The sequence below is a fragment of the Neopelma chrysocephalum genome, unplaced genomic scaffold (genome assembly GCF_003984885.1).
Source record: "Neopelma chrysocephalum unplaced genomic scaffold, ASM398488v2 Primary Assembly neopelma1_347, whole genome shotgun sequence".
In the NCBI taxonomy this organism is placed as follows: domain Eukaryota; kingdom Metazoa; phylum Chordata; class Aves; order Passeriformes; family Pipridae; genus Neopelma; species Neopelma chrysocephalum.
Window position 1 is genome coordinate 603,374 of NW_020898011.1, and position 25,767 is coordinate 629,140.

Genomic DNA, 25,767 nt, shown 5'->3' on the forward strand with positions numbered 1-25,767 from the left:
ATATATATAATACATATATTTATATCACAGGGTTAGCGAAAAACGTCCCCCCTCAGTTTTCTTAGAATTTTCTTACTCTGGGGTATTTCATTTGCAGCTTTAATGACTGTTTTAGTCTCTATTTCTTGTGTGTAATTTGAATTTCTGAAATAATAAGCAGGAATTAAGGGCAGGACTCAGCCAGCACGATCAATGTGCCGTGTGCCTTGGGCAGGGAGAGGAATTGAGGCTGGAATCCTGTTCTGCCTACAAAAGAAGAGCAAGTCTAATGTGCCCTGACTCTTCTGTCCACTGCCACCAGACAGGAGCTTTTTCCCCCCTCTTTATTTTTCTTCTTCAGTCTCTCCCAGTCCTAATTTCTTCCTCTCTGAGAGACCATTGTTCTCCTTCCATTTCCACTGCAGTCCCCATCCTTGTGCCAGATCGATACAAGAGCCCAATCCAAGTCTCTCTCCTCTCATTCCCTGTTGTCTTTACTTTTTCACAGTTCCCACACACTCCCTGTCTGGGTACCTGTCTTTCCCTGCCCACCTTTTAACTCATGTCATCACTCTTGGATTCTTCATTTGTCAGTGCCCTTAATTTTTCTTTTTCTTCTCCAGAATGACCTTATCTCTTCTCTCCCCTCCCTTCCCCTGCCTAATTTCTCAGAAATCTGTCTCTTGATTGCTCCTCTTTTTCCTCATTTCAGTGGCATCCAGTCTCTTAATTCAGCCCTGTTTCCCTCAGATGTGTGAATCCTCAGCTGGTTACACAGACCAGCAAGAGCTGAGCTCAGGCTGCTGCCCAGGCTTCAGGCATGGCTCTGAGTTAATGTTGTGAGTTAAGGAGTCAGCATTAACTTGGAATTTCCTGGCTTTTGACTTCTCTTTTCACAGCTTGATGTTTTTGTAATGCTTTGTTTTTCTGGTACTTCAAAAAAAATCCAGATGGGGAATAATGAGACAGCAGAATGTGTAACCCTGGCTTTGGCAAGTCTGCCACCCCACTGCCACAGCTCTCAGGGCTGGTGAAAGGTGTTGGCCTGGGTCCTCCTGAAGCATTGCCCCTCCTGGTGCCATGTGCCAGAAACCCCACAATTTGGTGTCTCAGAATCACAGAATTATTAAGGTTGGAAAAGACCTCCAAGACCATCAAATCCAACCTTTGCCCAATCCTCACCTTGTCACCCAGACCAGAGCACTGAGGGCCACGGCCAGTTGTTCCTTGGACACCTCCAGGGATGGGGACTCCACCACCTCCCTGGGCAGCCCCTTCCAATGCCTGAACACCCTTTCCAAGAAGAAATTCTTCTTGACATCCAACCTGAACATCCCCTAGTGCAGCTTGAGGCCATTTCCTCTCATTCTGTCCCTTGTTTTCTGGGAGCAGAGCCTGACCCTCCCCTGGCTCCCCCCTCCTGTCAGGGAGTTGCAGAACCAGAAGGTCCCCCCTGAGCCTCCTTTTCTCCAGGCTGAGCCCCCCCAGCTCCCTCAGCTGCTCCTGGTGCTCCAGACCCTTCCCCAGCTCCATTCCCTTCTCTGGACACACTCCAACCCCTCAATGTCTTTTTTTGTCATGAGGGGCCCAAACCTGGAGACAGGATTGAAGGTGCAGCATCATCAGTGCTGAGTTCAGAGGGCAAATGATGAGAGTCTCATCCCAAAGCCAGCTCAGCCACCTTGGGGAGGTGGCAGCTGTAGATAGGTCTCTCAGCAAGGAACACATGGCCTGCCAATGGTGCCAAGGAACAAGAAGAAAGAAAAGCCAAATAACTGAGGTGACAAGCTGAGAGACAGCCAAGAGGGAAGGGTCAGCCCCTGGGCAGAGCAGGGAATCGATTCACCAACCTCCGAGATGCATCTCACTGATTTTCTGCAGTACCCTGACAGAAACCAGATACTACAGTGATAGCTAATTTAGAGGTATCAATAGACAGTCACACTCCAATCTCCTGATTCCCAAATCTTTTCCACAGTCACACAGTGACCCTGTCCCTCCCCAGCTCCACAGTGTGCTGGAGCTCTGTGATATCACACACGTCTGCCTTGAACTGTGACAGATTGGGGCTGTGCAAACCATTGCCAAGGTATGGTGCAGCTTAGGATATCCCAGGAATGATTTCAAGCAATTACATACATGGATGCAACTTTGCACAAAGGCATTTTTTTTATGAGCAGTGGAGGTTTACTAAAGGATGGAGCTCTGAGAGTCGCCACTGGAGCACTACAGGTCAGCAGGAGGCTGCAGAGCTGCCCCGTGTTCACATCCCGTCTCAGCTGCCTAGAGGAAAAAAAGATGAATTAAAAATGCTTGATTTCAATGGAATTTCATCATCTGGATGTTTTAAATGGAATAGAATCAATTTGTCCCTGGAAGGTTCAAAAAACATGTAGATGTGGTGCTTGGAGGACATGGTTTAGTGGAGGGACTGGCAGTGCTGGGTTAATGGTTGGGCTTAATGGTTTTAGGTGTCTTTTCCAACCTTAATGAATGTATGATCTGAGAAAATATATGATAATGTAATCAGGGGTTAAGGTGTTGTTGGGTCCTCCTGAAATGCAATTAGAGAGATCCTATTCATGTTGTGAACAGCACTCCTTTAATCTTAAACTATTTCAGAAGCTCCATTTGCGTGGTTTGTTGCTCTGCATTTGCAGAAAAGCTCCAGCCTAGGTTAATAATATAGTGGCAGTACTTCACAATGCTCTCCAACATACAGAAGTAGCTATTAAACTGTCAACAGCACTAAAAGATGATATTTTGATGGCAATGGATAGGAGCCCCATCTTCCTGCTCGTGGTACTCAACATTTCTGTAGCTTTCAAGCACAGTCAAGCATAATTTGTCGCTGACTTGCATATGTGACATTGTCTGAATAGGGAGTCTGAGCTACAACTGTGTCAATCAATTTTTTTTGCAGGCAAAACTCCCATAGCATCACCAGACAGCTATTCCCTGTCCTTCTCTCCACCTCCTGCACTCATTCCTGTTCACCATCCACCTGGAGACCTCTGGAGGAGTTGCAGGACAATGCCAATTTCCCTGCTGAAGCTGTTCTGCTCATATTGACCTGCATAATCCCCTTCCCAGCTGCAGCCAGAGATATCATTATACGGACAGAGCGAGGAGCAAATTCCATCTCTGACGGGAAATGTTTCCAAGGGCTGAGTTGGCCAATATCTGCCTGGATATCTCCTCCCTTTCAGCACAACCTTTCCTTCAAAGCTGCACATATCCTAAAGGACATTTCCAACATTTAGTGCAGGTGAAAACATATTTGTTGGCTGTTGTTACAAGCCCACCATAGCAGGGGGTGACCTCAGCAGTGATCTCTGTAATCACCTCCTCGAAACCCTACTGCACCTGCAATCTGGAGGAAACAGCAGATCCTGGTTTGTGCCAAAATCTAGCAGATAATCACAAACCCTTCTGTCCCTGCTGCAGTTTTAAGCCGGTGATCAAAGTCTTAAAAGTCACTCATCCCACCTACATCAAACACCAATTACACTCGTGTTTTTCTCGGTCTAAACCAGTCTAGAGTCAGAATATCAGAGGCAGAAATAAGTTTTACTTCTAAGTTCTCAGGCAAAATCAAATTATTTCATGTCCTTGTGCCCCAAGTTGTTTTTCTTTCTTGTCTTAACTGGAATAATGAAAAAAGGTGGGAGGAAAAGTGCATCTACCTGGGTTGTTCTAGAAAGGCTCAGCAGCAAACATTTTGAAGTCTGCCATGAAACATTCATCAGCCTCATTTGCATTACAATGTAATGGTTCTCTGGGTGAAATCTTGAAATCATGGCAAATCTTTTTGATTTAGAGATTACTAAAATCACTCCATGCAGCCTGATAGGAAGGTACCTGCTGGAAACTTCAATGAACCACATGAGCACAACACAATGCTGAAAGGATTTAAAGGAATTTGTCCTTATGTTCTCTGCATTTTAAGTTCTGAGTCCAGTCATTTTTTTGCTGTTTGTTTGGCAAAGGCATATTTTCTAGAAAGGTATCTCAGCAATGTAGAGGTCACTGGTGTACTCAGGACATTTTTGAAGTAGGTAATCAGTGTCTCCAAAAAGCTATGTACCTAAAAAGTACTTCTGTCTGAGGTATTTTCTCCTTGTAAAGCCCTTGGTGCACTGTAATCAAGTTAACTCTCAATATCTTTTTTGACAGCAACCAGCTTGAATCACATATTTTTAAGACTTTTTTTCCTTACTGAGTTCAAATAACTCTTTCCTACAATTCTGTTTAGAAGAGGAAGAACAAAATACAATATTCCAGGGCTGCTGTTAGCAGTGTCAGATAAAATTATATAAATATTTGTTTATAATGCACTGTATGACTAAATAGGTAATTGGTTAAAAATCCTTCATGTTCAATTATTAGTTTTGCGATCAACTAACCAGAAGGAAGATTATTTTGTTATTATTTTCAGTTATTGTAGATTTGCAGACAAATACTGAGGAAAATAATAGTGCTACTGCTAATTATTTAAAATACTTACACTAAAAATTAAAATATCACCTTCAAAACCTTTTAAAAATAACGCTCCAAAGTATGAGTATTTTTTTAAAGTGAATAATGAATTTGCTGGCTTTCATTGTAGGTTTTTTTTTGTTTGGTTGGTTTTTTTCCATGTCTTGTACTCAAAACAGGAACATTTTGGAAGCCAGGTGTTAGCTATTGAAAAGTCCAAGAGGTCATTCCAGAAATATGTGTGGACTTGGAGATTTCCCCTTAACTTTGCTAGGGAAGCACTTGGAAACAGTGAGCCCAGCTCAATATTCAAGTGAAGAAAATGAGACATTCATGTGCCTTAGGCAGATATTGCTGCTGCAGACAAACAGGTTGAGGAGGCACAGCTGAATTTGTATTCCGTGCGTTTAGGGATACAAATTCTCCCCAATCAGACTAAATAAATCAGCAGGCCCGGGTTTTATCATCGCAGATAACCCTTGTTAATCCAGCGAGTTTTTTTTTTTTTCCCCGGAGACAAAGGCTGGAATGAATTGCTCCATTGGAGCTGCCAGAGCAGCGCGTTGATGCGGGAGGTGGGAGGGTGAATTATTCATGCCCTCGCAGCCCCGAGCTGGCACATCCTGGCTTTCCCTGTCACCGCTGCAACAAGTGGCGGCTGTCCCCACCCCATGGCCCTGGAGAGCCCGGGATGCCTTCGGGAGAGGGAGCAGCTCCGCAACCCCGCTGTGCCCGACACGCCCGGCTGGATTTCCAGGTTAAGCCCTGTGCAAAACCGACTCGGGGAACACAGTCCTTTGTAACTCAGATGTACCTGACCATAAACTTTGCTTCTTGGGAGAAAACTGCTTGTTTCGGTAAGTTGGTGCAACTTCTGATGTTTTTCTGAGCCTGCTGTAAACTCTTTTCTCTTTTCACACGTCTTTCTAAACACAGTCTGTATTCTTTCCGATTTTAAAGTGACTTAGGAAAGCCTAAAAAGGCAGGAAATACCTTTATTTTTAACTCCAGAAGTATGTAAGCAGTACCTACAGAGCAGACACAAAAGTTATGATCAAGCCTTCTTAAATTATCTCATACTAATTAAATTTTCAAATCCCTGTAGCACGCTACTAAAACAAGGTATATTTATGTTCCAAGTCTGATTTTTCCAAGCTGAGACTAACATAATTCAGTGTCACATGCAAGAATCTGAAAGGAGTTTTATTTTCCATAAAAGAAGTTAGTTCCCTGTTGGAAGTGTAACTTTTATTGTTGCTCTTTATTCAGTTAAATACATTTCTGACTGGGTTGGGAACAGGAACTGAGACCTGCATTAAATCCTTACCATGAATCAAATATTCTGTTGTGTGATAAAGTAGTGGAAAAACTTTGGTAACGTTGTTTTCCTGAGGAGAGGAAGGAGATATATTTTGTATGTAAAGGTTATGTCAGCAATGAACTAAAGGAAGTTTCACCACTTCTTTATAAAGTGAAAAACTTCAAAGTCTTTTACTTTATTAATCATTATCAGCAAACCTACCTGTGTTGTTTGTTTCAGCTGTCTGAGTTCTGTTATTTTCCAGTAGTGATATTGTCAGCAGTGCCTGAGAGCTCTCAGGTAACTCAGTATTTGGCACAATTAAAAAATTGATATAAAAACAATCAGCTCCCCAGAGCAGAGGCCACGGGTAGGAGCATGAACGTGAAATGAATCATGAATGAGTCGATTGTGGATAACAAGGCTCTCTGTCTTTTTTATTTGTTTTTAATTGCAGAGTCCAGATTCTGCTGCTTCTGCTTTATTTTCTTTGTTTTGATCACAAAGGCATTTTATTTGGCATCCAAAAACCAGCCAAAATTTTGAAGGGATAAAAGTACAGCATAATGATATCTAATGCTGACAGTAATTAAATGCCCTGTGTTTTAAGGGAAAAAAAAACAATCCAAGAGGTGAAAATAAGGATATGTAAACAACAGGAGATATGCAAACAATGGATGTAATCCTGCACTCCTTAATCATGGGAGTAATCCTTATTCAGAAAAGTAATCCTGTTGCTTTGAATAGCCTCCCATCAGTAGGTGCTGTAGCACAAGGCCCAGCTTTTCCAGGGAGATAACAGCGTTTTACCTGGTTTTGTCTGCAGTGCAATTTTGGAAACACGGCTTTTAGTGATGTGTGTGAATGCATTAGTGATAATATTAAATTAGACTTGACCAAATGTCCGGTTTTCCCTCTGAAAGTATGAAAGAGAAAAATGGAATAATGGATTAGATGTGTCAGGGAGAAGGTACAAACTCCACGTGTTTTATTAGAGTTGTGGAATAGCACTGCTCACCCTGTTGACCACATTTGCAAATCACTTTTTGGTCCATGAGATATATAAACTTCCCTTTTTTTAGTTGTTTTTTTTTTTTTTTTTTTTTGCAACTTGAGCAAAAAACCCACTGTGACACCTGATATCTCTTAAGTATCTCTTAAAGGTGATGTTGACAGATACTGTTTATCTATTTTAATACATGAGGTTTGTGGTAATGTCCTGTGAATATTTTTGCTGCTGTTACGGTTTGTGGTCTTGCCAAAATAACACCTGCAGTTCTGCTGTGGAAATAACCCATTTTTATTTAGATGTGGGGGTTGTGTTGCCCATTTTTATCAGCCCAGCTCAGCATTTCTGAGCTCCCCCCTTCCAGCCCGTGTCCTGCTGCCCTGTAATCCAGGATGGGGCTTGGGAGCACCTGTGTGCCCTTCCCCAGGCAGTGCATCTGTTAATGAGGGAAACTAATTACTTAAAAGCTTTCAGCACAATGGGGTTGAGAAGTATAAATAGTCATGAACTGCTCGTGGTGCCCTGCAAGCCGTGGAGAGCTGTTTTTGTGCTGGTGCCAGCAGCGGTGGTGTGAGTATGGATGTCACCCTTTGCAGTCCTTACTGTGTTAAGATGCTTCCTGGGGTGGAATATTCTCTTGTGTGCACCCCGAAGGGGCCAAGAGAGAAGTCAAGTTAAAATGCAATGGTTCCAGATGGCATCAAAAACGTAAGTGAAGTTGGTATTAAGTACCCTTTTGGCTTTTTGTTGGCTGCACGAGGATATCAAGAATGAGCTGATTTTCTTTCATCAGCTGAAAGATTTTGGCAAAGACATGGCAAAGATTTTGGTGGTTTATATTTGAAAATGAGGTAAGTGGATTCTCAGTGTTTATTTGCACAGAGATAGGATACAGGAACAGTTTAGTGCTGAGACTACATGGCTCTCACAGACATGAGGGTGCTGGAGGCAGTAAAATGTCCCCAGTGCCAAGAGGCTGGAAGGCCAGACTGGCAGCTGCAGCCAGGGAGAGACTGGAGTGGTCCTTGGCAGCAGCATTTCCTTTCTCTTACTCCATACAGAATCCCAACAGGAGCATTAAGTCTCTCCAGGCAAGTCCCCTTCTGTCCCCTGAACCCTGCCCGTGTGGTCAATTCCTAATCCTTGGAGAATCCCACAAGCATTGGTAGCACATCAACTTGAATTTTATGACCATGGTTTGGAGGGTACTTTTTTATCCATCCATTCTCCTTTATTAAATTGTATAAAAAACCTCACATGCAGCTATTTTTGTTTAAAGATCTCCCTCTGGCAACGGGCAGAGGTCAAGTGCCTATTTTAAATTTTTCTACCTTTTGTGAATTTTAGAGGTGGTTGTTCATGCAAATTTATTGAGAAGTCTTTAAAACTTGGCCAAAATGTGCTCATTTGGTGTCAAAAATCATGTGGGCAGTGATGTACAGCAGCCTGAGTTGGGGTTTTGTGTGTGTGTGTGAGAGGTGTTTTCTGTGATCACTGCCATGACATTCTCATGTCTCTCTTCATTAGGGTTAGGGTTAGGGTTGGTGGTATTTGATTGAAGGTTGGACTGGATGATCTTGGAGGTCTCTTCCAACTGGATTGATTCCAGGATTAGAGGATGTTCCTGTCTCTCTGCTTCCCACATGAGGCAGGGGGATGTGTAGTCTCAGCTATTTCCACAGGTTGAAATCTCTGTGAGAGCAAATTTCTGGGTGTGCATGTTGGAAGGGATGGTAAGAACAGGTTTTTCACGGTTTGACAGCATTCCCAAAGGAATGTTGATGTATTTTGCTGCTCTTTGGGGTTGGTGACACACCAGCAGTGCATGTGGCTGTTCTGCCTGGCTGTGGGTGTTGCTGTGGATGGTCTTTGCTGCATCAACATAGACACGTGTTCAGATTTCCCACTGAAAAAGTTGCATAAACAGTAGTTAGATGATATTTGAAACAATACCAACATTCAGTTCTAAATCCAAATACTACACAAAATAAAAGGCAAGTTTTAAAGTTGAAGTAGAGGAAATATTCTGGCTGTTGTTTTGCAGCTGTGGCTGAGAAACTGTGACAGAGAAAGCAGGAGGACTGGAAAAGCCAGGGTGCAGCCTGCACAGGGTCTGGATTGAGCAAGGTCAGCAAGTGTGGCCCTGGGAACATCAACCACTGACTTGATTGGTCCCCCCAGGTCACAACCACGTGTTAAACTTCATCTAACACAGCATGGTGTGGACACTGGCTCTGGAGAGGAGGATGTGTTCCATGGTCCAGCCTGTCCTTGTGATGGGAATTGCCATGTTTGCTGTGTGTAGGACCTTGGGGACAGCAGTGCCATGTGTGTGACAGGGGAACAGTCACAGCACAAGATGTTGTGGATGGCTCAGTCTGGTCTTTAACCTTAACAAAAGATTAAACCAACATAATTACCTTAATTACAGGCTTAGCAGCAGCTTCCAAGTGGCAGAAGCCACGAGGAATGCCCAGGGAGGTGGTGGAGTCCTCATCCCTGGAGGTATCCAGGGAATGACTGGACATGGCACTCAGTGCTCTGGGCTGGGTGACAAGGTGGGGATCAAGCACAGGTTGGACTTGATGATCTTGGGAGTCTTTTCCAACCTCAAGGATTCTGGGATTTGAAGTGGAAAAGCTGTGCTGATGTGACTGTACGTGTCGCACTTTAACGTATGGCAACAGCACAGGTAAAACTGCAATGCACACTCTTAAAATAGAGGTTTTTACTGGTTCTCCATGTGTTCCTTTCCTGTAAATCCCAGTCTGAGAGCAGCCAGGCCTGGAGGAGCAGAGTTAGTAACAGTCCTTACCCTGTTTGTGGTCCAGCACAACCCCCACCAGTGTCCCCCCAGGGCAGGTTTCAAGGCTGTTGAAACATTGCTCTTGTTTCTTGAGACAGTTCTGCCTCGGTACCTCTGCAGAGAGGGAGAGGGGAGCAGAGGATAGTCACACTCAAACCTCTTTCTGTGTGTGGTCCCAGGCTCAAACATGCCTCAGATTTCCATCAGTGATGTGCAACACTCATTAATCGCAGTCCTGTGATGGTGTAACACGTCAGTCACACACCTGACACTCCACTGGGAACAGCTGGGAAAATTTTGGGAAACTACTGTCAGGAATATGCAATGACCACTATTTTGAGCATGGATTATCTTTCCTCCCCTCTATGCAAAGTATAAACAGCTCTCTTTGAGTGCTGTATCTTGTTGATGGTATGTTACCATTAATAATTAGGTTCCTGCATAGGGATGTGTCACAAACAACTGAAAATACGCCTTTGCTGCCTTTATACAAACCTCTCCTGATGATTCAAGACCATCAGTGCAGGATTTATAAGGGACAGAGCACATAATGGTGCAGAACAAACATACAATAAACGGGGATGAAATTATTGCCATTTACTTTTGCCATCTTTTGGAAGATGAAGAATTGAGTCAAGAGAATGTGGATACAATTTCCCTTTTGTCTGTAGTATAGCACAGGATAAACATATGGAAAAAAAGAAGTGTTTTTAGCAGCAGAAGACAGAGCAGGAGGTAACACTGACTGCACAATATCTTCATGCAAATTTATTGAAAAGTCCTTAAAACTTGGCCAAAATGTGCTCTAGAAGGGTTCAGCTCATTTGGTATCAAAAATCACGTGTGCAGCCATGTGGAGCAGCCTGGGTTGTTTTTCATGGTGCATACAAACTGCATATGAGAGAGGTGTTTTCTGTGATCACCGACATGACATTCTCATCTCTCTCTTTGTCAGGGTTAGGGCTGGTCAAAGGTTGGACTCAATGACCTTGGAGGTCTTTGTGGGTGCTCTGGAGCACCTTGGGGTTTGTGTTTCAAATCTGTTTGAATTGAATGGATTAAATTTATTTTTGTGCTTCCATTGATTTAGACTTCTGGTGTCTCTTAGTGATGCAAACATATAAAATAAAGCTGGGAGGTCGAGTACAAAACATCTGGGAAGATTGGGAAGATACCTGGCATGGCTTGGCTTGGGAGTTCCCATGGGAAAGCAGGGCAAGGCACAGCCCATGGCCACACACAGTGGCTCTCTACATTCTTCTGCCTGCTGTGTCTTCTGAAACCACCAACTGATGTTTTTGGGTGCTGAGGAGGAGCATTTAAAGTTATTTTTAGTTTTTTTTCAATAATATCAAACTTTAACAGGTAAAGTTCTTCTGCAAAGTCTTGGAGAAAGGGGGCACTTTTCTGTGTGTGTAGTAAGTTTTTGTTAGCAGGTCACCTTTAAGGGTAAATTATACTGCAAACAAGGTTTAATCAACGTTATGTGGCTGGTTCTCACTTTGCTAAAATTTTGTTCAACTATCTTTTTGCTCATGTGACTGAATAAAAATGAGACACCCAGTAAATTCCTGACCTTCATTAGTGATACTGTGCAGTACTGCAGAAGCAGAGGAGCTGTCTGCAGGGAGGGTCTGTGCCAGCCTGCAGGTAACTGCACAAAATATCTCCATTTTTAAGAAAGGAATGGAAGAAATGGGATTTCCTTCTCACTTTCTTTGTCTGGAATTGGATGTGGACACTACAACGTGCATTGTGGCACTGGGTGTGATATACAGAGAGGGCATTGAGGATGGATCTCTTGTACAATCCTTCCCATGTGGAATAAAAGAGTTGATGTCATTATGCAGCCTGAGAACTGCCTACTGGCAACAGCCTTTGCTTGGTGAGCCCATAGCTAAATAACCCAAACTCTTATTTCCCTATTTTATCCTCTTTTTGTTATCTTTTATTTCAGAATTTCTCAAGGCTGAATTTTTTTTAAGGCAGATACTGCCTGCTTCAGTTTTTTTCCCTTTTTTTCCTCTTTCAGTCTTCTTTTTCTCTCTGCATATTGCCTTGAACAACAGCTCATGACCTAGTTCTGTCTTTTAATTGCTGCTGCAATATGAATTTTAATTCCAACTGGAGTCCAGATGTATTGAGGGTACACAGCACATGCCAGAGCCAGTGCCATTTATCTCACAGGCCAGTGTTTCCCAGCCCTTTGAATTCAGGGACCCCTTAACCTCTCTGAAAAAATATCTAAAACCATCATCACACATTTCACTGTTGTCTGGTGATGGGAAATGGAGATAATAACTGTTAATCTAAATGCTAATATGTATTTTCTCTGGCAGCTTAGTTTGTTTTACTGTTCTTTAACCTTTGACTAAAAATATTAATGGAGATGGATGTGAGTCTTGTGTTTGCATCCCCCAGTGCCCAAGTGAACCTGGCCATGGGCACTGACAATTTATAGGAGCCTATGTCTAGGGGTTTTTTATATATATTATTATACTTACAGTTTTATTATTATACTTAATATTTTTTGCCTCTTTTCATTACTATTTTTTGGGAATTGTGGACCTTAGAAGACAAGTGGGTCATTGAGAACCATAGGTTTTATACATGTGGTAGAGATCACAGCTTGATGAGCAGGGTATTGGGTTTTGCATGCTCTAAAAGAGTTTTGTGAACTTTGTTCACAAAAAAATCTCTTTATTTATTTCTCTGCACTTGAGGAGAAACACTGGCTACATGCACTGCATTTTGAGCCTCTCACAGATTCTCTATCAGTGGATATTTTGCTGTTTTGCTTAGCTAAGATTTCCCTTTTTTTACTCCCTGAAATGGGTAGTGAAGGCAAGTTATCAATATGTCTTCAATTAAATTAACTCCACCAGAATTAAAACTAAACTCGGGAAAGGCTTTAATTTGAATCATTCTACGATTGTAGCTTGTGAAGGACTCGGGGATCCTTTGGGAGGGAAAAAAATAAAAGCATATATAAAAACGTAAGCTGATTTAGGATTGGTGAGATTAGATCTTGAAATTCTGGGATATACAAGATTTTGGTCGTGTGACTGGGAGAAACCCAGGGAAGGACAGCCCATGGGGAGAGGATCCTTGCCTTCAGCATTACAGTATCCTCTTTCCCATAGATATTTGCCAGACTTTGTTGCTTGCTAATCACTGCCAAGGAAGGATTTAACAGCACAGATGCATCAAATCATTACCCCAGTGATGTATGACAGGTATGATGTTTTTGCAGCCTGTTCTCACAGCGGACATAACGTTACTGCCTGATATTATTACTGATATTGGATGTGCAGTACAACTGTACTTAATTAGTTGACTCCAATGCATTTTCTGCCAGAGGTACAGTGAGCAGGAAGGAAAATCACCTTCTTGGAGAAATGCCTCGGAGCAGGATGAGTGAAAAAGGCAGATAGGAGAGTGTGAGAGGCAGAAATTTAGCACATTAATCCTGAAGACTCTCCAAAACCTGCAGAACCTTGTAGCTGAGATTTTGGAATACAAGCCAGCAGTTTAGCTGTGAAATAAAACTCTTTAAAGGAAACTGTCATGACATTACCTAGAAACATTTTAGAACAGCAGCTTAACCCAAGTGTTTATGGGTAAGGTAGCAGAGAAATGCTTCTGTGCTCAAAGGAGAAGTACTTTTATGTTTGGGAAAACGACCTGTTCCTCCACCAAAGGGCTGAAGATGTGCCTTAAAGACAACATTCAGCCATGGCCCAGGGAGTCATCCCTGATACAACCACACTTATGTCTCCTTGATACCTACATTCACAGTGGCACCACAAGACCATTAAATAAAGTTTCATTTTCTTTTTGTGTCCTCTGTGGAGGCAGGAGACCGAGTTTTGCATTGGTCTCTTGACTCCCCTTCGAGTGGTTGATGACAATTTCTGTGCTGCCATCCTGCCCACAGCCAAAACCTCCCTCAGCAGCACACAAAGCCTTCCACCAGCAGCTGAGTTAATAGAAATAGCTTTCATGTACTTCTGTCCTGTGGGAAATGTGGGCTGGCTTGGTTATTGTACGTGGGAGGAGGATGCAGGAGCCAAACACCACTGCAGGTCCCTTTTCTCTCACAGGTGGAAAGATAAAAGGGCTTGTAAAGGAGTCTCTGAGCCCTCTTCCATAAAACCAGGGGGGATTTTCTTGCTCAGGGTCTGTGGGGGGTTGTGAGAAGGGCCCCCACTTGCATTTCCAGTGCTGCTTTCACCCTGTGAGGCTGGAACAAGGAGCAAGGGATGCAATGGGGCAGGACCGCAGCTCCTGGAGCACTGGGATAGTGGAAGATGTCCCTGCCCATGGCAGGGGGATGGAATGAGATGGTCTTTGAGGTCCCTTCCATCCCAAACCTTTCTGGGATTCCGTGATTCCTGCAGTGCCTGTTTGGGGCAAGTCTGACTCCTAAATTTTGTCATTCCCTGCAAACCTCTTCCAGATTGAACAGGACTGCACTGGGAAGGCTTGTGGAAGCCTCCAAGGGAACAGGGCTGAATGCAGGGTTGACAGGCTCGTGGAAAGTGAAAGATCTGTTTCAGTGGCTCCTTCCAGGAGCTTGGGAAGCAGAAAGGTCAGAAAGAGCCAGCAGGGAGAAACCTGAGGAACAGCTCAGTGAGCTGCAAGGAAACCTGGGTTGCTGCCTGCGTTTTACAGGCTGGGAAATGAAGTCCTGCCCTGGCTCTGGGAGAGGCAGATAAAGGAAGAGTGAGGAAGGGGGGTTTTCTCACATGCTGGTCCTGCCTTTCCAACCCTCCCAGCCTAGAGGGTCATGGAGTGATTTAGTCTCAATCACCTGTGCTCGTGTACTGTTGGGATCTGCAGTGAGCCGCTCTGCCTCTCACATCCAAACTCTGCTTTATTACTTCCCATGTTCTTTCTCTTCCCCTTTGTGCTCCTCAGGTAGCAACTGTGTTTCAGCTTGTTTTCAGAAACCAGCAATAATATTTCCTGAGCCGACTCCTTTCTTTAATTTGTTGTTCTGGTGTCTGACACATCCTGCTCATACAGAGCTCTCCCTGGACTCCAGGGTCTCTCTGCAGTACAAGTGTCTTGAACGCCATTTATTTTAATCAGGGTTTCCAAAATTCCGTAATACTTCAGGCCAGTTTCCACAGTAAGTCTGAACACATTCAGCAAAAACATGTGCAGCCAGCCATCAGACATAATTGGCAACAATTTCACACCCACAGAATCCTTGCTTGCCTCTAACATTCCCAGAGCCCCATCTTTCCCATCACCGCTTCAACCAGGAATTTCCCAGTTGCTAAGGGGATGGAATTTTTTTATGCACTTCTTTATGAAATATTTTCAGCATAAAGTGGAGAAATAACCAGAAAGATGTATGGGTAATGTTTTCTGTTTTAAAGTGGAAGGACCAAACTGCAGTGAGAAGCAGATCTCCAGAGGTCTGGAGGCCAGGTTTGACACAGGTACATCCAGGCATTCAAAATATTACTTGATCCATGTCTGCTGCATTTCACTGGAGCTCTGACAATTACAGGCTGTCACAGGAGACTTCCACTTCTACTCCTGGCTCAATTACTGTCTCATGCTTCTCATAAATTACCACTGCTGTACATAAAGTCAAGTTCATTCTCCTTTTTCTTTGCTATTCTAAGGAAAAGGGAGAGGCTGAACTTCTACCACCCAGCATCAAACTGAGCCCAAGCCTTAGATAAGCTCTTTATTGCATTTAAATTAAATATTTTTTTGGCAAAGTTGTGGTTATTGATGGCACTGAGTTTAAAAAACAAGCTTCCTATGCTTATTGGCCATTCCCAAATTGTTGCTATAGGGGTACCTAGTACATAAAGGATTAAAATAACAAATATTCCTAATCAATTTAAGTCCTCTTAAAATTTCACAGACACAAATCAGTACTGGACCAACACTTTAGGACATCACTAGATTATGTTATTGCTACTGTACTTTCCATAATGCATTCTGTTCCTTACACAGCCTAATCCTTGTTTTCCTTTTTCCCTATTCTCGTGTTTACCTTAAGCTGTTCATGACTCCTGGTTTCTTTCCCAAGAGATTAGTTGATTGCAGCTCAATAATGTCTGAGTAGTTCCAATTATTCCTTGCACTTGCTGTTTGTAGTGATCTGAGCGTGCCTATACACAACTCCTGAATCGTGTCCAACCCTGACACTCAAATGTGTCAGGCAGGCCCCACTTCCCATGTAAGTGCTTCCCTTCTCTTGCTTCTCTGCTTTTCCAACTGGGATTGCACAGTCTGATTGCCAGAAAGGGTATCAGCAGAGTATCTCTGGAAGTGCTCTCCTGTTGAAATTCCTCTAAACCTGGGAAACTGTGAAGTACACACACAGAACTACTGGAATATGGGATGGGTTGTTCCCAAATGACTTGTGGAAGCGCTTAACTGAGCTGCAGGAGAGAAATGCCTCCATTCAGGCAGTGCCTCCAAAAAATTCCATGTCTTTTAGAGATCCCTGCACACTCCTATGACTCTGCCCCTCTTCCAACTCAGGGGACTCCTCCTCTGAGACACCCCAGTTAGTTGCATTTGGGCTGATGTGCCTGGAGAGGTGGGAATGGATTTGACTTCAAGATGTTGAGGATTGAGGTATGAGAGAAATGGTAAGGAGATTGGAAGATGGGAAACATTTTAGGGTCCTGGGTAAGGATGTAAGGATTTGACTCAGTTTAATAGAGGAAGAAGCAACTGATTCGTGTCTGGCACTTGTGCACAAATCTTCTGCAGGAAAAAACATATCTGTTTAATTAATTTAATCAAGGATGATAACACAATGTTAAAAAACAGGTGGCAAAGGGATGGAAACCTCATGGAAGAGAGAGGGCTTAGCAAACAAGGCTGTATTCCGTGTTACCTCCTCTGGTTTGACAACAGCAGAGGGAATGTCTTGGCTGAACTTCCCGCTCTTATGTTTTAATGTACTTTATTAAAGTACATTAACATTTTTGTTGTCCTAAATGCATGAGCAGCTTCTTGAGGAAAGAATTCCTTCAAGCAGTGGGTTGCCTTCCCTATTCCTTTATGTGCTTGCTTTCATCCTATAAACCCTCTTTTGTTTCCCTGCCCCACTCTCCCACCCAGCTAATGGGTTTGTTCTGGGAACAGGAAAATACACTTCTGAATCTCAGTTCTAGAGTCCATCTCCTGTTTCTTTATCCCTTTAATGAGCCATTTATGTATAATTAGAGAAACTACCTGAGACACCTATTAAGAAGGATTGAGCTGTGGATCATAAAATCTGTAAAGAATCATAGAAATATGGAATGGTTTGGGTTGGAAGGGACCTTAAAGCTCATCTCATTCCACCCCCCTGCCATGGGCAGGGACACTTTCCACTATTCCAGGTTGCTCTGACCTGGCCTTGGACACTTCCAGGGGTGGGGCAGCCATAAATGGCATCACTGATGCTCTGTTTCAAGAGGGCTCATTAACTCCCCAGCGCTGTTTCTGAAGATGAAAAGTCTTCTTTTCACAGTGCAGGATTTTTAACTGTGCCCTGGCTAAGGATTGCCTCAACCTGCTATAAATTGAGATGTTTCACTAATTGGTTTCTTGGTTCATTAGCCAAATTGTGAGTATGAGGGAAATGGAAAAGGCTCAGAATGAATTTCCCTTGCAATCCTTAATTTAAATTGTGAATAATAATTTAGTGTTGAACAAAACATGTTATGTGATTTGCTGTGATGGAGGTAATTTTTTACTTTGGAATCATCTACCACCTCTAAATCTTTGTGGGAACATTATCCTCAGCTCTGCCTCAATCTGATCTGATGTGACACAAGGTAGAAAGTATAATCATTAGAGTATAATGTAATAATCTCAAAATTTATACAGAAACACGTTGTCATGGGAAGTTTCTCCTCACATATTATTTTAAGTATTGAGATAAGAGGCAAAAATCTTTAAAAGTCAGCTTTTGTGCCATGGATGCTACGGCTCTATTTCCATTTCAGCCATGTAAGCAACAAAAATATATAACAAAAGTATAATGTGTCCCCAGTTTACTCTTTCCAATGCAGTGCACTCAGCTAAAAATCAAAGATTAACTCTGAGCAGCTAAAAGGAACACATTCTCCTGATTCACCCAAGCCAGTGCTGTAGAATTTAATCTGTTTTATGAAATCCTTACCATTGATTGTTATGGCATGACCGTGGCACGGGAGGTCATTTGTGGGCACTGAATTACTGGTTGCATGACAGGAAAAAAAAGAAGGCTAAAAGCAAGGTTAAATTAAAGAAGCTGCTAGAAGCTATTTATGTGAGATGAATGGATATTATCCAAATTAATGACAGGAAACCTCCAATTAGCTGAATATTGATGCAGAATTACAGCTTTATGAGGTAAATACATGTTTTCTCAAGCCAAGGGCTTGGGTAAGGGAATGTTTATCCTGCAGCTGTAATGGGGGTACAGGTAGATGAACATTTTCTGTCTATTGGGGCACTGTGACCTCGCTGCTGTTGCTGACAAATCTTTACAATAAATCTGTCATTGTTTCCTAACATCAATAGGAATATTAAACTTCTGACCTTGCTCTCTAGACTGTTATCCCAGAATATGGGATGGGCAAAAGCCTTGACTTGCTGCTTTGTGTTTCAATAAACAGCTTAGCTTTTATTTTAGAGCAGAGGTTTCTTCTTCAGCCCAGTGTATGTTGTTTTGGCATCAGTAGCTTGTTTCTGTTTTGTTAATTTATAGAATTCCTCTGCAAATATGCATCAAAGAGAACTGCAGCTCTGAACTCCTTTTGTTGTGGTTTTCTTGTTGTGATTTATACACTATAAATAATTGTGTAATGGAGTTATTGGATCAATTTACTCCTTGGGAAGGGTAGAATTTTCTTTGAAATTCTCTTTATGTAAAAAGGGAGTTGTCCAAGGCCAGGTTGGATGGGGCTTGGAGCAACCTGGGCTAGTGGAAGGTATCCCTGCCCATGGCAGGGGGTGGAACTGGTTGGGCTTTAAGGTCCCTTCCAACCCAAACTATTCTTTGATTTTATGATCTCCCAAGTAAAACACTGCAGTTGTTCACATTCATGAATCCTTGTAGTACACCATTAACTGTGTATATATGGTCTGCAAAAAAGCAAATTAAAAAACCCAAACAAAAAACCAAAATCCCACCCCAAATTCCCAAGACAAAAACAACCCCCCCCTCCAAATCCATCTTTGCATTATTTCTTAATGTCCTATTTTCCTAAATATTTCTAAAGGATGCCCACAGTGTCTTTTATATAGTGATGGGAGCACAATAACAGCACTGGGCCAGAGCAAGGGTCCAGTTACAGCCTTATCCTGACTCTGGTCATTCAGGTTCACAATTTCATTGCATGTTGTGCAGAAAAATTATCTTGTAACATTCCCACATCTCTTCCTACGCATCTTTTGAAGATGTTTGTTATTCTTGTCCATCTCTACCCTATTCCCTCTCTTTTGACTTTTGCTGACGAGTCCCAACTCATTTAGTGCCAGTATTTTGCACCAATATTCCCTTTTCTGGGACATTCTGGGAAAATATTACTTCTTAGTATAGTTCTGCTGGTTTAAGATGCAAACTGTGTTTAAGGAGATTTAGAGGCACTGCTGTATTTTATTTATTTACCTGGTTTACTGTATATTTTCCTTGGTTCTTGGCTGTGCTCCTTTGTCAACTTGGTCTTCTGTCATTTCCACATAATTTATATTGAGTTTATTTTTTTTATATTGTCCACCGATGTATCTTAATCCCATCATACTTTTGAGATGCCTGTGATAGCAATATCCCTTTTTTTCAAATTAAGCTGGCATTCTGGATTACTCAGCATTTCTATACTATATATTCTTACTTGAACTCACACAGTGTATTGCTTTGGTTGCTATTTTTATGCTTCAGGTATAAATGCAGCTTTCCTTGTCTTCACTGTTCTTTCAAATTATTTTTTTTTAAACCTGAGATTTTCTCTCTCCACTCTGTCCAAAAATACAGAGGCTTTTATAACCAACTTTTCTTCGGCTTTTAGTTGGGGAAAAAAACATAAAAACCCATGAAAAAAAACAACCAGGAAAACTCTCTCAACTTTAAAAGCATTAACTGTGCTGTTCTATTCTGGTGTAGATGGGCAAGGCTTTCTTTGCAGCCTCCTCCTTATTCTCCAGGGTTTTCCTAGTAAAATTCTGTATTTTCCTACTTTCCACTGCATTTTCCAGCACGGGGACTGTGCTGTTGGAGTAGGATTGTTTTTTTTCTGTGACAGTGTTTCTTGTTTTTTTCCTGTATCCACCTTGTCTTTCCCAGTTTGTCTGACTACCTGAGGAGAGATTGATCTCCTCCCGAAAGCTGAGGGATATTTCCAACACACATAATCGAAGACAAATACTTATATATGTAGTTTGATCCAGATAAAGCACCAGCCCACCTTTACTTTCTTTCATTTTTCCCTACCTTTGATCCCCACTGCTGTTTATTTTACATTTCTAGCAAGAGACATTTAGTAAAGGCTTTGGATATAAGATGAATCCTGCAATCAGAGCTTTTCCTCATATTGTATTTTCAAACTGAAATCCTCTCGAAAGGTCACTTGAAGGCTTGAAATACCAGAGCATTTAGAATGCTGTTGATTTTTCTCACAGTGATTGACTGGCCATCAAGCTCATCATGCTCTTCTACTAAAAACAGAGCAACTGGTTATATTTTCTTTTCTTGCAAAGAATTTTTCCATATAGCTGCTGGTGGAACTTCATTGACCAAATGGTGCAGAGGAGAAACCATTTCATACATGTGCTGTAATTAAAGGAAAGCACTAATCCATTTATCAATGCTTGTGATGGGGGATTCATTTTCACAGCCCATGGGAGTGTTTGAGTTTCTCTGCACATAGCCCAGAGAAGCTGTGGCTGCCCCATCCCTGGAAGTGTCCAAGGCCAGGTTGGACGGGGCTTGGAGCAACCTGGGCTAGTGGAAGGTGTCCCTGCCCATGGCAGGGGATGGAATGGGATGGGCTCTAAGGTCTCTTCCAACCCAAACAAATTTATCACTCTATGATAACAGTCTCTGAATGATTAACTCAAACCCACATCCCCAGTGAGGTGACATGGTGACCTCTTTCATTTTGGGGGCTGGTTTGCATGAGGTGCTTTCTCTTGAGTGAATTGTCTTGGTATTCATGTTAATAACATGTTTTTAGTTGTACAGTTGGCTGTGGGTGTATTTTCTGGGACAATGTATTCATTGGTTTGGTTTAATATCCTTTCACCAAGTTTGGCTGAAATAAGGATTCAAGTTCCCAGTTCTCCAGGCAACCCCAAATGGTGGATAATTTCAGTATAAATAACACTGATTCGAGGCAGGAATGGTGGAGGGTGATTCTTTTATGAAACAAATACATTAAAAATATAGCCCCACCACCATCATACATGCAAGGATCAAATTGCTTCTAAGACTTAAGAAAAAAGTCATCTTGAAGGTTTTGGGCAGATGGCAAATTCTTCCAGCAGTGACCTGCCTAGACATGAGTTTGATGCCATTTTAATTATTTCTTTTTAAGCAGCATGATGAAGTGTGGGAACTTACATGTGTCATCTCAGTAGTTTTTTCTCTTTGCCATCAGTATATTTCTGTTGGTCCACTCTTAGTTCATACTCTTAAAATACTTTTCCTCTTAACTTCCAGGCTTTGATGATCCAGCTCTGCATTGACACAGTGCAGAGTGTTTGAGTTATGGTAGAAAAATGTTAATAACGTCCAGGGAGGTTTTTTTTTTTTGGCTTGGGAGAAGATAGATCATGTAAATGAGGCAATCATTGCTGAGAAGCTCACTTAGAATCCTTCATTTCTCCAGTACAAAGAGCCAAACCTTTTAAAGGAAATGGAAGATGTGAAGTGCTTTATGGAACTCAGTAGCAGAAATATAATAGCTCTGTGTATCCCCTTTATGCAAGTGTGGGGTTTTTTTGTAATGAGTGAAAAAGTAAATTATACATTATTTTTGTAAGAGATTTAGCTTTTATTTATGTAAAGCAATCAGTGTTTATTATAAGTTATGGATTTAGAGAAACAGATTTTTAAAAAAACATACTCTCTTGGGTTTAGACTGGGCGTGATGTGCTTGATTTTCACCACAGTGAAATAAAACCTTATCCTTAAAAAAAAATAAAAAATTCTTCAATTCTTACAAATATTCTTCAATTCTTATAAATATTCTTCAATTCTTATTAAATGTTCTTCAGTTCTGGATAATCCTGTATCATCTTCCATTTGGCAGCCTCACAGCAGCTGTTGGCTCAGTGTCTTTTGATTAATTCTCTCCCTGTTCCAGGGTGTATTATACCTAGTTTGTTTAGTGAAAGGGAATATGCTTCATATTTAAAAATCCCTTTTAATGCAGTTACTGCGTCTTTGCAGATTTAATTAGGTCTCAGTCCCTTCCAAATCAGGGAAGTCAGAGGTCCCATCTCACTTGTCCCTGAGGCACCATTACAAAAAGTCCCCAGACAGAGTCGAGTTTCCAGCTGATGACTTTACCATATAGGGGCTAATTACTCCTAATCTTACACATTGATGAGGTTGTATTTTATGTCTCTGAGCCCCTGAGACTGTGACTGCCAAATTATCCGCTCCTGTAAAACACGGGTTATTTCTCCATTAAACGGACTGGCTCCACAAATGACAATCCCTTCCTGCCAGGCTCTTGCATTTTAAACCCTAATTATTCCTGGCACACGGTTCCATCCGATGAGCCCTTGTTAATCCACGTTGTGATCTGGGATAAGATGGTGGTGCCTGGCTGGTTTAAGCCAGGGAAGGGTGAACAGAACGAGGGAGGAAAGCCGGGCCCTGAGTCCGGGGGGATGTGGGAGCTGCAGCTGGACTCTGTGCCTCGCTTAGCCCTGCCTTGAGTGCTGCCTCTCATTTTATGAGCAAAAACCCCAACAGATCTTTAAAAGAAATGACTCAACACTTTCACCTTCTGCGAGGGAAAAAATGTCTTTGGAGTCTGTAACGCATGAAAAGTGTTGGAAGCCTAATCTAGTATAAGCTGCCTTCAGCCAGCCCTTTTAAGCACCAGGGAAGAGAAATGAATATCTAAAAAGCAGCAAATAACTACAATTGCACTCTGATTTCATGGTTACATGTGCTAGAGGTCAGGAACACAAAGCTGTTTATTTCTTCACACAAAGCAGAGGCTGTTATCATAACCTGCTGCAGGCACAGGTATTGGGAACTCTTCAGGCAGGGAAATCGTGTATTTTATTACAGCACTACTTCACACCACATAACCTCTCCTCCCTGCTTCTTCCTCTGGTAGTTCTGACCCAGCCTGGTGGAGCTAACCTTGGGGTTGGCTCCCAGAAGGAGGAGTTTATGCCAGGAATCCAAGCGTGAATAATTTGGGTTTAGTTCATACAAGACCTTAATCCAGCTCTGCCAATAAGTAACCACTAACTGGGAGCTTTGTTAGAAAAGAAGAGGCTGGGAAGAATAAGGTTTGAAAATGGTGGAACTTCTCCTTGTCTAGTTGCAAGGAAGTCAATAACACCTTGATTTAGCCACTACTTTTTAAAAAGCAGGGACCTAACCTGGCAGTGCCCTCTGAGGGGAAAAAAAACCCAAAAACAAAAGACAAAAACTTCTTCAAACAACAACAAAACCCCAAACCCTCCACCTTGGAAACCCTGGGGAAATCCAAGTGTCCTTACAATGGCCACCACAGGCAGAAACACCAAGGTATACCCAGGGTACAGAAACATTTTGAGCTCATTTCAGTATTTTATTTAAGTATAAAAAGACCTAGATAAATTAGAAAAATCCACCTGCTTGTGAATTAATAAACTTTCCTTCAATGTTGAATGAAATATATAAATCTACGTTTTTATATCTATCAGCATTGAATTTCTGGCCAAGGTGTTAATTGCAACATTCCTCTAACTAATGCAGTGACACATTTGGAGTAATAAGATGGTTCTAAATCAGTGTGATATAGAGCAGACTGATCTTCCAAAATGGTGCTTTCAGTTTAGGATACGAGGAACATTTTTGCCCTTTTAATTAAAATAACATGAGTGGCTGACATTTTTGTTTTCTTTTTTTTTTTTTAATGTCACAGATAACTTCTATCCCACTAAGCACCCACAAAATATACATACTTCTGAGTGTACTTTAATTTTCTTTTGCCGTTTAAAAAGGCACTATACTGAAAGCCTGGGTTTTAGTCTGTTTAAGGAGGACAAAATCTTTAACCCAATGCCCTTGCAGGTGTCCCTGCAGTGTTTCTCTCTCAAGTTGGCTGCGATTGGTTGGATTTTAATTTACAGTAAATACTGCTGTTGTAAATATTGGCCTTTTCTCCTCAATTCTCTTAAATAATGCAGTGCTCTCTAGATTCAATCCCTGTGTGTACACATCTGTTTATCATTCTCACCATCCAGATTGCGTGGAAGTGTTATGGGAAAGAAAATACAGGATCACTAAGCTCCATGGCCCATGGTTTGAAATAAAACTGGCTTGTTTTCCTCCTCGTGGTGGGACAGCTCTTGGAGTGCTCCCAGCACACATTTATATGTGTCCCAGCAAAGACCAGGCTCTTCTCCATTTTCCCTTTGGATATAAAAGTCACCAAGGTAACTTTTTTGAGTGGATGTAAAAAAAGGTCCATTACAAACTAAAAAAAGAGCAAACAGAACAGCCAAAAGCCCATCTCTTCCTAAAAAAAGCCCCTGCAAGTTAACCAAAGTAAGTCCAAGTAATCCAATAAAGACATCCACCTAAGCCTATCAGTCCAAGAAAATCAGGAGAAAAAAGAAGAGTAGTTGTAGAAAGGAGGGGGAAGGGGACATGCTGCTCAGAGGGGAAGTGCAATTGTTATTTCTGGAAGGAGGGACAGCACATTTGGTGGCAATGAAGCACTTCCCTGGCCTCTCACACCAACTGCAGTGGGTTTGTGGCTGGGAATTCAGCCAAGACACTGCTCTGAAGTGGGAAGGTGTGGGACCAGCACCTGAGTGACAGGGAAAGGTGTCCCCACAGTGATGTGTTAGTTACCTGAGCTCAGCCTGGCTGGAAAAGGATGGGAGCTGTATTTGCACCGGGATTCAGGAGTCAGGTAGAACTGGGCACTGTGTTGCTGATACAAACAATTACTAACTCAGTTCATGTGACTGGCAATGACTAATCCACTGGCACAGTGTGTGTCCATTGCAAGGAGCTCAGGTTAATAATTACAGCCTATTCCATAACATGCCCACTTTTTCCAAGGAATTTTTATTTGGTGCTTTAGTTTGGCTTTGAGAAGGTGAGGGGGGAGAGTTGTGTTGCATCACGAGAGAGCCCAGCTGGGAGCCAGCCCTAAATGGAGAGGGGAGACCTCAAAATTGAGGGCTGTAGCAGTGTTAGACAGGCTGCAGAATTTTGTATCCTAATTTCCAGCTGAAACTCTCCTAAAAGAAAATTCCACCTGATCTTCTTTTCTGCCAAAGCATCCAGGCTTGCACTGGCTCTCTGCACACTCCCAGTGCAAAGTTCACTGCCCTGGGCTTCAGACAGACCATCAACTGGACCCACCTGAGCACTGGTGTCACCAGCAGCTCTTAACATGCTCTTTGTTAAGCTTGAAAATGCTTGGGAATGTCCTACAGGTCATTTTGCAGCTTCCAGATACAGGATTTAATGGCAGTTAATGTTAGAGAGAATATTGATAATGACCAAAGAGGTTTTTGAAAGCACATTCAGCAAAGTCTGTCTCCTGTAACTGGTGGACCTGAAGAGACCTTTGAGATCAATCCTTGTCCCAAAGCACTCAGTGGAAATGCTGAAACTGAGAAGGGCCAGGATTTGGCTTGGGGAGCAGTGCTGGATGAAGAGTGCAGCTAAATTATTTAATGGTTTATGTGCTGGCTCTGGATCAGAGATTGTCGTGGAAAAGAACAACTGTAGGACAAACCAAGTGGGGGTGGTGGGAACCATCCACAGCCACTTAATTCTGCCTTTGAGAGGGAGTCACTTCAGCATTTGGTTACTCTGAGCTGTTCAGTTATTCCTTCTCACTGCATTATTCCATGTATTCTCTGGGATAAAATCTGGATATCCAATGCTGTGCCTATCATAGGCACATTTAGGAGGATGACTAGGAGTGATTTGCTACGTGACTTTAAAACAGGACAGATGTTGTACATGATTATGTCTAAGGTGCCACAATACTG

At 42.2% G+C, this 25,767-nt stretch overlaps 1 protein-coding gene across 2 annotated transcripts in view; it reads left to right on the forward strand.

Moving 5' to 3' along the window:
• Positions 1-5,092: 5,092 nt before the first annotated feature.
• The window catches only part of CUNH10orf90 (chromosome unknown C10orf90 homolog), a 65,663-nt gene continuing 44,988 nt past the window's right edge, over positions 5,093-25,767 (forward strand). For both annotated transcript variants that reach the window (XM_027705701.1, XM_027705702.1), the window contains exon 1: positions 5,093-5,315. In XM_027705701.1, the coding sequence (XP_027561502.1) occupies positions 5,150-5,315 (166 nt within the window). In that variant the 5' untranslated portion in view covers positions 5,093-5,149. The remainder of the gene's footprint in view (positions 5,316-25,767) is intronic.